The sequence below is a fragment of the Pleurodeles waltl genome, chromosome 8 (genome assembly GCF_031143425.1).
Source record: "Pleurodeles waltl isolate 20211129_DDA chromosome 8, aPleWal1.hap1.20221129, whole genome shotgun sequence".
NCBI classification, from domain to species: domain Eukaryota; kingdom Metazoa; phylum Chordata; class Amphibia; order Caudata; family Salamandridae; genus Pleurodeles; species Pleurodeles waltl.
In genome coordinates, this window is record NC_090447.1 from 103,176,308 (window position 1) to 103,189,511 (window position 13,204).

The window sequence follows — 13,204 nt, forward strand, 5'->3', positions numbered from 1 at the left end:
ACCAGGGAAACTTGGCAGCTATAATAGCAGAGGTGGAGGTTTGGCTCTCAAATCAGCAGTGTGAGTGACTTGGATCAGGAGAACTCCTGAAACTTTCTGAACAGCCTCTCTGCAGTGAGCATGAGTGTTTCACCAGGATGGTCTGGAATCCGTGCAGGACAAGTTAGAGACTATTGGAAAGAGACTCCCCAGAAGTCACAAGCTCTTGAAGAGACACCCCCCCTGTCTGGAGCTGACGTAAACAAGCCGCTTTCCTTCTTCCCAACTACATTTTATTTTGTATGGCGCTTTAAACCTTGTGATCGGTGTTGTAGCTTTTGCAGTTTTGTGAGACACGGGGAAGTGTGGCTCTCCCATTGGCTTTCTTCAATTTGATGCTCGAAGCCAAAATTTCACTGGGTCCCGGAGAAGGTATTTTATGTTTTTTAGAGGGCATTATGAGGAGAAACCTGAACTTTACTGGATGCTGTACTAACGGAGTGGATCATTTGAGCAAGAGAAAAGAAGCAAGCCCAACCTTCAAGTGCCGTACAGTCGTTGCAGGACGCTTGTGCAAATTGTGGAAATTGACGGGTCTCAGTACATTGACTAAACAGGACATGCGCCTTTGGGGACCAGCAGGTGATGAAAGGTGTTCTAGGGTGCTCGGAGAGGGTTGTACGCTGTGTTTGTTTGGGTGCCAAATGCTCCAAATATATTGTAGACCTGCATGGAAGGTTGCCAATCATTATTTCCCCTCTTTTCTCCTCAGTGATACACATTACCAAATACTCCAGACTTGGCAGGTGGGAGGGAGATTTTCAAGCTGCTCTTTCAAGGGCAAGGAAAAGACGTGTCAGTCGCAGATTCTTCACATAATATGCTAGACATTATTTTAAATATTTATGGGTTTAAAATAGGGGAATCTTCTTCTCGTGTAGGTAAACAGCATCCCCTAGTTACAAGGAACAATGGCTCAACACCATGCCCATGTTATTACCCATCTTGTGGCAAAATGGCGACTGGAGGGTTCAACTTTAGACTGATGCTATCTTATGTTGGCATTGTATTCACAAACGTGTTCATGAAGGCTAAGAAGGCACTATGGAGATACTATGAGCTCATAGCTGCCGTGGCTGAGCACAACTCCAACCACCGTCAGCCCATTGGGAACCATGTTTCAAGGTTTCCACTGGGCTGACCGGCAAGAACCTCTGAAATCAGAAGTTTCCGCTGGTCAGCCCAGTGGAAATCGTGCAGCGGCATTGGCCTCGGCTCCTCATGGAGCCAAAGCCGATACTGTCACACAAAGGGGGCCCGAGCACCCTCGGAATGCGCATTGCCTGCCATAGCAGACAGTGCGCATTCCGAGGGTGCTGGGCGGGGGGGGCGCTGCATTGCCCACAACCATGTCGTGAGCAGTGTAGTGGCCTCCCTGAGCCCCCAGCGCTGGGTTTTCGTCAGCCTTTTCATGGTGTGGTCCACGCCATGAAAAGGCTGGTGGAAACTGGACTCATGATCAGCACGGTGGCACTGAACTCAGCACCGCTGTGGCTAAGCACATCTACGACCACCATAATCCCATCTGGAACCATGTCCCTGGCAGGGACGGTGGTCCCCTGGCAGTCCGACTGCCAGGGTCCTAATGTGGCGGTCAAACCGCGTGGAGTGCAGCGGTCCAACCGCCCTCCTCGTAATGAGGCCCTTGGTCTACTTAGAGGTGTATCCATCACTGTCCATCATGACCCCACTTATGGCATATTTTATGGACAACCAATGGCTAACTACATTTATCCTACAGACTATCCTTACAATCTGGCATGGATTCAGGGCTCATGGGCCTGCAATGCACATTCCTGGTCTGAATAATGCTTTAAACATCTTTAAGCTAGGTTTACCAGTAAGAAACACATGGGCCCTGCAAGACTGATGAATTCTCAAGATATTCCAAAATACGTACTAGGGAATACAATTTGCCTGATTTTTAAGTGAGTGGGGGCACTGGGGTACATAATGTGTAGAAAAGAATTCTAGAGCTCATTTATGTCCCCTTTCACAATCTTCAGAGCGACCCCATCCCACATCCCAGAGCCCTACAACTCTACTGCTACAATGTTACCTAGGTGTTGCAGACCCACAAGGTGATGCACACTCGATGGGGGCAGCTGTTGTGCTTCAGGAGAAGAAGGCATACTCTATCCCTCAGTGTTGCTTTCATGTGTACATGGTTAGCTAGGTGCAGCTGGCTCAGTGGAATATGACCTCTATAATGTGGTAACAGAATAATACAGCAATGACACGCTGTAACAGAGAACATGTGTTAGTCAATCAGGCTCAGACAGTACAGAAAAGGCAACAGAATTGGACAAAAGTGCAGGTGCAAGTCACTTTGTTGCCTGATTAAAAATGATTTACATGGACAATCACAAAACCTACAGGTTATTAATCTATCATGAAGAACACCTGAGTACGGCGGAAGGTACAATAACGTATACTGTTATATCACCAATGAAACTGGCAACGTGTACAACTCATACCCAATGAACATAGAGTTATATGAACGACTACCACATTTGTCCAAAGATTTTGGCTATGTTGAGCGCATAAGCCATAATGCATGTGCTGTTTTTAGGACCTGGTGCACAGTTTTGGTCTAACTGGTTTGACGATGATAGCGCGAGGTTGTAACAGGTGGCCCTCCGGTACAGACCCACATTAGTAGGTGGATTCCAACAGGAATGTGTCTGTTCAGTTTTCTAATATAGCTTTGCACACACATTAAAAAGGATCTCCTTCACACTGCGTGTTAATACTGTGAGGGTTAATGCCAACTCATACTTTCCTCAAACACATGCCATTCTTCACTGGGAAAGCCCAAAATAGTGTAACAGAAACCACTGGGAGACAGATCGAACAAGTGTTTTCTGCAGAATCCATCACACATCATTAGCACAACAGATTAGAGGCACAAGGCGACTTTGTTGAGCAAACAATCTTCACATCTATATATAAAGTGTCATAACATGAATGAATGACGGCACCAGGGAGTGATGTGCTAGACTGATAGGTGGTGGTGAATGTGCTATCCTTAATAAACTTTCCAAGAGCAGAGAACACCCAATAGACGTATGTGTCTTTTGATATCTTTTCACAGTATGAATTGTAGGACCAAGTGATTTCCCCTCAATTGATGAGTGCATCAAGCTCCTTCACTTTGTTCTGAAATGGTCTACAAAACAGGATCTGAGTTATTAGCCAAGACACTACAAAGGAATTGGTGAACCACAGAGTCCATCATAGTAGAACATCTCTTCCGATAAAAAAATAATGTCAGTACGGCCACACATCTGTCCCTTAAGAAGTTGACCGGCATGCCCACTTATGAGGATGATAACACACCAACACACACAACCACCCTACCATGCAAGGTGTGCAGAAACACCAGGAGCCAACAAATATATTCCCATTCATAGTCCTTCAGATTTAGAAACTTTGAGCCATCATAAAACCATGCCTTTCTGGAAAGGTTCCCAACAGCCATTAAAGGTCCCCTAGTGGCATTCTTCCTTTGTGTCAATGTCCTCTGGTATGTGCATAATAGGGAAATAATTGCGTCACGGCTTGAGCTATGCTTGAGCCACAACAATGAGCCTACTCATTTTAAAACCACAATGCACAAGTGGCATTTTAATGATGCCACTCTCTCTCCAGCCCTTCCAGCTGGGCCGATAGTACAATGTCACAGAGAGGCCCTCATGTCCCATGCACTCTTCCGGTCACTGTTTTCTGGACACAGTGTTCACGTTCAAATTTGGTGCTGACGCACTCCAGGATGTTCTTGGTGCTCTGCCTGAACTTCTGCTGCGTGAAATAAAAAAGTATTGGATCCAAGACGCTGTTCATACTGGCAAAGGGCCTGGTGCACTTGTACACAATGGCAAATGTCTGCAGGACCAAGCACGGCACACCCTCCAGTGAGCGCACAATCAGATAGATCGTCTTGGTGAGGTGGAATGGGAAGAAGCTGATGGCAAACACGATCACCACAATGATGATCATGCGGATGGCCTTGTCCTTCTTCTTGCGTACAGCCGGCCCGATCATTTCGTCCTTCTGGCATAGAATCTTGGTCATGCTGCAGTAGCACACCAGAATGACCATGAACGGGATGAGGAACCCCGTAATAGTCAATGTGATTCCATATGGGAAGTACCTAGCAGAGCGGTCCGGTGGGCTCAAGTCGTAACATACTGTCCTGTTCCTCTGGGTACCAGTAGAGGCATAGACAAAAGTGGGTAAACACTGGGCTACCACAATGAACCACACCACCACACATACAATCCATGTGAACTTCTTGCCCCGCTTCTTGTGCCACGACGACAAAGGGTGACAGATGCCCAGGTAACGCTGGAAGCTCATGCAGGTAAGGAACATGATGCTACCGTGCAAGTTACTGTAGAACTGGAAACGGACGAACCTGCAGGTGAAGTCCCCGAAGGGCCAATAGTCATGGTTGGAGTAGTTGTAGATGAGCAGGGGAAGGGAGCATACATAGAGGAGGTCCGCGGTGGCCAGGTTCAGCATATATATCTTGGTACGGGTCAGCACCTTCCGAGAGAGCCAGATCTGAAGAATAACAGTCAAGTTCAAGGAGAGGCCGACGACAAAAACAACAGAGTAGACAACAGGTAGCAGGATCTTCTTGAAATCTTCATTGAAGGTGCAGTTCTTGGATACAGCAGAAATGGTCACGTTCTCCATAGTTTATTGCAGGCTTGTTGTCAGGGGTCTATCAACCTCATTGCTGTGTCAGAGCCTGCGAGCAAAAAAAGAGACAAAATGTCAGCTGTGTACAAAATATGGCTCTTCTTCAGGCGAAGCATACACAAGGATACACAAGTCTTGTACCCAGCTGCCTTATGTATGACTCTACGGTAGACGGCTACAGTACATCTGTACTTTGACGTAAAATCGAAGGCAGTTTATGGACTAGTGCGCGCCAATGCTTCTGTTAACAGATGGATCACTGTAAATCATTTTTGTATTCCAAGGTAGTTGCGACTATGTATCATTTCATTTGTTTATATTATGTTTCTCAGTATAGAAAGGGACCAATCACATGCAAATCAGTCTTGAATACACCCCAAAGAATCTGTTTATCCGGCATTGTTAAGGCTATGTCCTCTCTGAATAAGCACAAGATCAACCCCAGACACAGCTCGAGGTTTTATCTCTATTTTGCTAGACAAGTCTCCGTAGTTTTTTTTTGGGGGGGGCACATCCCTATTCCTGGGTCCTGATATCACTGTGCCTTGCAGATCACTTATGAGGGCCTCTAAGAATGAAACACTTCTGGGATTGCTTGTTTTCTCTTTTAGAGGGAATTTTGCCAAGCAATCCAGACGGTTTTCATCATTGTACCAACAAAGATTTACAATAGACAAAAAGTAACAATTACCAATAATTTTGTAAAAACATTAACAGCTCCTTCATGTTATAGAAATGATATGCCCTTTTCTTATAAACAGGTATATGAAGACTGAAAACATTTACAATCCAAAGAACAGAAGTGATTTGAGGGTCTAATGGTGCATAGAACATCCTATGGGAAGAACCTATCATATTCACCTGTGCATGACCATTGTACTGTCGGTGAAGCACTTGACAATGATGTTTGGAGTGGCTAATTATGTAATGGTTTCCAAATTAATGACCATAGCATTTTCATGGCCCCTTCCAAACCAGAAGCCAAAGGGCTTCCTCCTTCCATTTCTGATTTACAGTGTCTCATTAGGAGCAAGAAGTTAGTGTGTACATCCTTGCATTCAGACTCTGCACATGGCAAGATTCCCACTAGGCATTGTTTGCCCATGCCTCGGGCACCACGCCACCTATGACCTTCTTCTAAAATGCAGAGGCTGGACAAGGTGTCAACTTAAAGGCTCTGCACACTGGCAGGACGCCAGTGAACAATATTGAATTGTTTTCAGAAGTTGCTGTAACATTGCAAATATGAAGAATTGGGGGTCATACCGAAATCTCAACAATGTGCCTGGTGAATGAATACATTTCTGTCCTAATGGAGAAAAAAATACTGAGAGAAAATCAGGTTTACATCTTACTTAATGCCTTCCATTTGTTTGAGATGGTGCACACTGTTCCAAGAAATACCATTAGTAAAGCTACAGAATTGCTAAATGTTTTAAAAAAAAGACAGATTCTGCCACCAAGACTTAATCTTGAATTAATTAGCTGCTAATTCAGCTAATACCCTGTTGCGTTCTTATAAGTAAGGGCTCATAAAATGCTCTTAGGGCCGGTCTTTCCTCAAAGAAAGGAAGCTTAGAGACTAGTCGCTGCTCACAAAATCTGTATACCTCCAAGGACATGATTTATGTGTTGGGTAATACACTTCACCCGAGCTGCCTCTTGGCTACATGCCATATTTAAAAAATGACCATATATACACACAATATGTATTACAAGGAGGTAGAAGATGTAGGTAGGCCAAAAAAGAAATTAGGAGTTTATATCACTGTTAAGATAAAATTTCTGTTTTTTACCTGTGTGTGGCTTTATGATTTTAATGTGCCATTTGCATTTTTTTAAAAAAGGCTGCGGTTTTAATATTTTCTCAAGTGTGCTATGCTGATGGAGAAAAAAATAAGAGCTGGTAGACCAGGCTCAATAACATTTTGTCAGCTGATGATGGGGAAGTGGCTACCAATACTCACAAAGCATGGTTTATTTCAATGAATGTCTAATGAAAAGAACAGAACTGCAGATCGTGAAACCTTGAAACTTGGTTTCTAGTCTGATTTTTGTAACCTGAAAACAGCCTTTATGGGGATCTAAAGAACAGGGTCCTCCGCGCCAGGAGTAAAGGGTATAACGGAAAGGCCAACCAAAGTCAGGTAGAGGTAGAAATGTCTAACCAGAGTCTAGGGTAGGCATCCGTTCTAGGTCTATGATCCAACCCAGATTCTGGTATTGGTTAAAATCTGCAAAGTATGTACAGTCCAGCCCAGAGTCTATCACTGGTAGGCATGCATCAATACTGGAGTGTCAAACCTCTGGTCTATCACTGGAAAGCATCTGGATCAGTGTACAATCCAGCCCAGCCTGGCACTGGTGCGCATGCATCAATACTGAAGTGTCAAACCTCTGGTCTATCACTGGAAAGCATCTGGATCAGTGTACAATCCAGCCCAGTCTGGCACTGGTAGAAGCCTACTTGATAAACGGAAAAGTGTCCAGTCCAGAGCCTGCCATTGGAATGCATCTGTAGATGAAGAGTCCAAACCAGAATCTGGCTTTGGTAAGCATCTTTATAGGGTGTCAGGTCCAACTCAGAGGCTGGCATCTCTAGCCATCTACTGATGGGGGACTGTGAAACCTAGAGTCTGGCATTGACAGAGATCTATAAATGTGTACACTCAAACCCAGAGTTTGGCACTGATAGGCGTCCATAGGTGGAAGAGCATGGTACGAGTAGGTATCTAGACACGTGTATGGTCTAACCCAATATCTGGTAGAAATCAACAGATAGAAAAGCATCCAACCCAAAGTCTGCCATTTGTAGGCATCTAATGATTGCACGGTCATAACTAAAGTCTGGTATTGGTAGAGGTCTATGCCCATTTACAATCAATAGTAGCTATCTCAACATGCGTATGATCTAACCAGAGTCTGGCATTTGAATAAACTATAGCAGGTAGAGTGTCCCATCCAGAGCGTCCCATTGAAAGGCATCTGTAGACAGCAGAGGGTCAATCCAGAATCTATTATTGGAGCTCAGCAGACCACAGCTTCTTGTCATGTGTTGGGTCTTATATATGAGAAGTAATATCACTGGCCCTGGGATTGGTCCTAGGGTACCCGCCCCAACTACTCATCCCGCCCCCATCATCCACCCCAGGGAAAGCAAACTCAGGCACAGTGCATGAACCTTCATATTTATTTAACGGAGATGTAAAATGACTGTACAACAATATATTATAATCTTTTTCAAACAATTATATCTACACGACAACATTAGTTAAGCGAGTAAACAACATTAACGACATCAAGCACGAAGTGTGTCCAATAAAGCACAGCGAATACTGCATGAGAGTCACGTCATCTGTACAGAATGAGAAGTGCCCTCTGTAGCAGTCACTCCAAGAAGCCAGGCACTGAGCATCACCTCATCAGCTGCACAACACTTTTAGAGAAGCCACGAGAACCAGAAATGAGTGGCACTTTTGAGGAAGTCAGCCACTTGATCTTCACTAAAGTCACATTTTTAGGGCTGGCTTATAAACACCTTAAGTCGTGTGCTAAAGGTCACATAAAGAAGAAACAAATGATACGCAGAGAGGGATTTTAGGTTAGACCAGTCCCATTAGGCATCATTTGTTATACATTGGGCTCCTGAACTTACTCAGAAGAAAACAGCAAGAAAATTAGCTTTATTTTCAAGTGACTTCATTGTTCATATCTTATTGTTACCAAACAAGCGTAATGGTTTGGAAGGGGGGTGGGGGGGCATTGGATAATACACTGCATCAGTGGAGGTGCAAAAATTATATTTAACACTGGTCACCTTGCCCAAATGTTTGTAAGATTGTCGGTACATATTATGGGATCTGGAAATGCCACTCATTAAGTGCACAGGCCTAATAGATGTAAGTTGACCAGTATTTAATTTAAGGGCACTCAGTTTTAGGAACCCGCACCTATTTTTCCTCATCAGGCTTTGATCCAGAGCAAGAGGGTAAAACACACAAAAGGCACACCCTGGGAAGAGAAAAATGAAAAAAAAAACCCTGGCAAAGGAGGAAGGCAGAAACCAGCAAGAGTGAGATGAAGGTGGAATCAAGACTTTGCAGCTTTGGTATTCGGCCCTCTGACATTCAATACCGCCGGCTGCAGGTGTCTGAGAAAACTTTGGGCCCCGGGATATATGCTTTTACAAATTAAGCACTGAATTCTGCTCCAGGCTAGTTACAAAAATGAGTGGAACACACATGAACAGTGCTATTTCATGCCTCATGGGAGGGCAAACCTTCATGCCTGCTGTATTAGTTGTAATATACTTTCCAAAAGAGGTGACAGCGGACGGGCGGGTAACTCCTCGAGTGCAGCCTTCAACAATCTACAGCACACCACAGACCTCCCGACACTTAGGGCATTACTTGCTTCTTCAGCCCCTGCAGCCGAGGGGGCTCCTAACCCTTCAAGGTCCCCCCAAACATTCCAGTGGCTCCCATTCAGCCTAGGGCCAGTGTACATCTGTGGGATGTGGGAGACTCAGGGGACCCTCATCACATTCTGCAGGGGGGCCCGCATCATTTTGCATTAATCACTGCAAACTGTAGCAGTAGTAGGGACTATCAGGAGTCTTAGACCTGGTGCTGGCTTGAATAAAGATGATGTCTCAGTGAGCTGAATGTTCACCAACGAGAGATGCCCTATTCTGAAGGCCATGAGCTTGAATCTCAGCAAGGCAGGTCCGCCTTCCATCCTTCAGAGGTGGGTAAATTGAGTACCATCATTTGGGTAATAGCAACATCTGTTATTTAGTACATTTAGAAAGGGCAGACATGCAGCATTTAGTGTACATTTCTTGCAACTCTCTGTGGTGGTGCAATCCCCTCATGAAGCCCAGACGCTGTCCAACAAAAAGGAGGAGGGCGCCTTTTTCCTCCCTTGATGGTACTTCTGGGCGCCAGTGCAACAAAGCCCAAGATTTGTTCAGAACTCAAACATTCCTCTAACCCGGGCTTTCTGGAAAGACACAGGGTGGGGGAGCGGCTGGTGATGAATAGTCAACCTGTGTCTCTTACCCTTTGAACATAATCAGATACAAGGTCTCCTCATTGGTGGGTGTCACCAAGCACAGCAGAGAGGGCCAGGGGCAGCCCTGGTACTGTGGCAGGCAGGGGTTGGAAGGAAGGGAGGCAGATGTACAGAGCCCCGCAGACCAGCAGCCATCTTTAGGGTCAGAGGAGAAGAGCCTAAAGCACGGCTGCACGCACCTTACCACTTACCTATGATGTGGAGTTACGGCCAGAGCCGCCGAATGGAGATGGGGGGCCAGGTTCGAGTCTCGGGTCTGCTCAACATCCTGTGATTCTGCGCAAATCACTTAAACTCCCTGTGCCTACAAAAAATGAATGTGTCCTTGTATAATGCAACTGTTGCTTGCGTAAAGCACTCCAATACCTTCTGGTCAAGTTTGCGCTATATAAAAATTCAAAGGGCCCTGCAGGTTTGTGCTGACACGCCCTGTGTTTTCGATAGGACAACTTTCACACTGCAGAGTTTCCAAGTGAGTAACGCAACACACTAACACACACGTCTATCTTTCCAAGAACCAGCCATTGACTTCAATGAAGTGTGCATTTCGAGTTCTAACCCTATGCCACTTGTATACTAGGGTAAGTTGTTCTGAGCAACAAAGTAAACGAGTTTCAACAGTAGGAGCTGATTCTTATAGTTTGTGAGAGTCTCTCTCTCTCTCTCTGCCCCCAATCCTTGGGGGGGGGGGAGGATGCGGAGTGGCTCATTTGTCAAGGAGTTTCTTTAAAAGGCATGTGTCTTTGATCTACAATTAGCTGCCATCAGCCTACGCCTAATATGATTGGGTAGGGGGCATTTTGGGTTAACTTCCTGGCTGGCAGATGAGAGGGCTGTCCTGTCAACTTCAGAAAAATCACAGGGCTTCACTAGTCGGGTGGTAGGACAAGCCAGGCAAGGTCGAACAGGGGCCAGAGTGAAAAGTATTCCCCAGCCATGTCAGGACTAGCATGCCCACAGCCGGGGGTTGTCACTGTTTTAACAGACAGAAAAGGATGTTTGTGTTATCTGAATGAGCAAGATGATTGGATTGCATTGGGGCACTTTGAAGGGATGATACACAGGTTGGAGTAATGCAGTGACTACTGCCAGGTACATCCTGGAGCCCCCAGTGCTGACCAGAATGGATGATCTGTGCTTAATAAATAGAATATTCATGGAACCTGGATTGTGTGAAGATGGAAATGAGCACCATGAAGCAGGAGAAAGATAAAAATTGTTGCTAAAGTATGTCAAGCAAGCCACAAAGAGATGACTGTAACTATATGTCAAGCTGTTTAGGTGTTTGGGAGAGAGATGCCACTCACTAGAATAACGTCCCAGTGTCTGCAGATGCAGGGATAGTCTTTCTGAGGGTGTAGCAGGGTCTCCAGGAAGAAAAGCCTGACCTTAACCCTGTCTAGGATGTAACACTGGGCACCAAGGAAGGCTTTTACCAGTCTGCAGAGAGATATGTCAGGATCCGCCGCCCTCTGGTGAGTGGAGGACCTGAGAAATTGGTCCTCAGCTGCTCCATTCTTGGAAAAGGTGCCTGTTTAAACTCACACTTAAAAACCAATGTTAATGGGCTGAAAAGGAGTAGCCCTACCACGTTTTCCAGGTTCATTCGTGATGTGCTGCCCCAGTCCAGGTTTTTCCATTGAATTTTGGGACTTGTAATTTTATTTATGCCATTATAAAAGAGGACTACAAGTCCCAGAAAACCTGGATTGGAGCAGCACATCACGCACAGACCAGGGAAACTTGGCAGCTATAATAGCAGAGGTGGAGGTTTGGCTCTCAAATCAGCAGTGTGAGTGACTTGGATCAGGAGAACTCCTGAAACTTTCTGAACAGCCTCTCTGCAGTGAGCATGAGTGTTTCACCAGGATGGTCTGGAATCCGTGCAGGACAAGTTAGAGACTATTGGAAAGAGACTCCCCAGAAGTCACAAGCTCTTGAAGAGACACCCCCCTCTCTGGAGCTGACGTAAACAAGCCGCTTTCCTTCTTCCCAACTACATTTTATTATGTATGGCGCTTTAAACCTTGTGAGCGGTGTTGTAGCTTTTGCAGTTTTGTGAGACACGGGGAAGTGTGGCTCTCCCATTGGCTTTCTTCAATTTGATGCTCGAAGCCAACATTTCACTGGGTCCCGGAGAAGGTATTTTATGTTTTTTAGAGGGCATTATGAGGAGAAACCTGAACTTTACTGGATGCTGTACTAACGGAGTGGATCATTTGAACAAGCGAAGAGAAGCAAGCCCAACCTTCAAGTGCCGTACAGTCGTTGCAGGACGCTTGTGCAAATTGTGGAAATTGACGGGTCTCAGTACATTGACTAAACAGGACATGCGCCTTTGGGGACCAGCAGGTGATGAAAGGTGTTCTAGGGTGCTCGGAGAGGGTTGTACGCTGTGTTTGTTTGGGTGCCAAATGCTCCAAATATATTATAGACCTGCATGGAAGGTTGCCAATCATTATTTCCCCTCTTTTCTCCTCAGTGATACACATTACCAAATACTCCAGACTTGGCAGGTGGGAGGGAGATTTTCAAGCTGCTCTTTCAAGGGCAAGGAAAAGACGTGTCAGTCGCAGATTCTTCACATAATATGCTAGACATTATTTTAAATATTTATGGGTTTAAAATAGGGGAATCTTCTTCTCATGTAGGTAAACCGCATCCACTAGTTACAGGGAACAATGGCTCAACACCATGCCCATGTTATTACCCGTCTTGTGGCCAAATGGCGACTGGAGGGTTCAACTTTAGACTGATGGTATCTTATGATGGCATTGTATTCACAAACTTGTTCATGAAGGCTAAGAAGGCAATATGGAGATACTATGAGCTCATAGCTGCCGTGGCTGAGCACAACTCCAACCACCGTCAGCCCATTGGGAACCATGTTACAAGGTTTCCACTGGGCTGACCGGGGGGAACCTCTGAAATCAGACGTTTCCGCTGTTCAGCCCAGTGGAAATCGTGCAGGGGCATTGGCCTTGGCTCCTCATGGAGCCGAAGCCAATGCGTCACACAGATGGGGCCCGAGCACCCTCGGAATGCACATTGTCTGCCATAGCATACAGTGCACATTCTGGGGGTACTGGGCAGGGGGCGCCCTGCATTGCCCACGACCATGTCGTTAGCAGTGTAGTGGCCTCACTGTGGCCCCCAGCACTGGGTTTTCGTCAGCCTTTTCATGGTGTGGTCCCCGCCATGAAAAGGCTGGTGGAAAATGGAATCATGATCAGTGCGGTGGCACTGAACTCAGCACCGCTGTAGCTAAGCACATCTCCGACCACCATAAACCCATCTGGAACCATGTCCCTGGCAGGGACGGTGGTCCCCTGGCAGTCCGACTGCCAGGGTCCTAATGTGGTGGTCAAATCGCGTGGAGTGCAGC

General features: G+C 45.9%; 1 protein-coding gene across 1 annotated transcript; it reads right to left on the minus strand.

Annotated features, from left to right (window-relative positions):
- Window positions 1–3,621: 3,621 nt before the first annotated feature.
- On the minus strand, window positions 3,622–4,961 carry LOC138249069 (P2Y purinoceptor 3-like). Its single transcript, XM_069203119.1, has one exon. It carries the CDS (start codon window positions 4,738–4,740, stop codon window positions 3,733–3,735), a length of 1,008 nt encoding a protein of 335 aa, XP_069059220.1. The 5' UTR covers window positions 4,741–4,961; the 3' UTR covers window positions 3,622–3,732.
- Window positions 4,962–13,204: the final 8,243 nt, after the last annotated feature.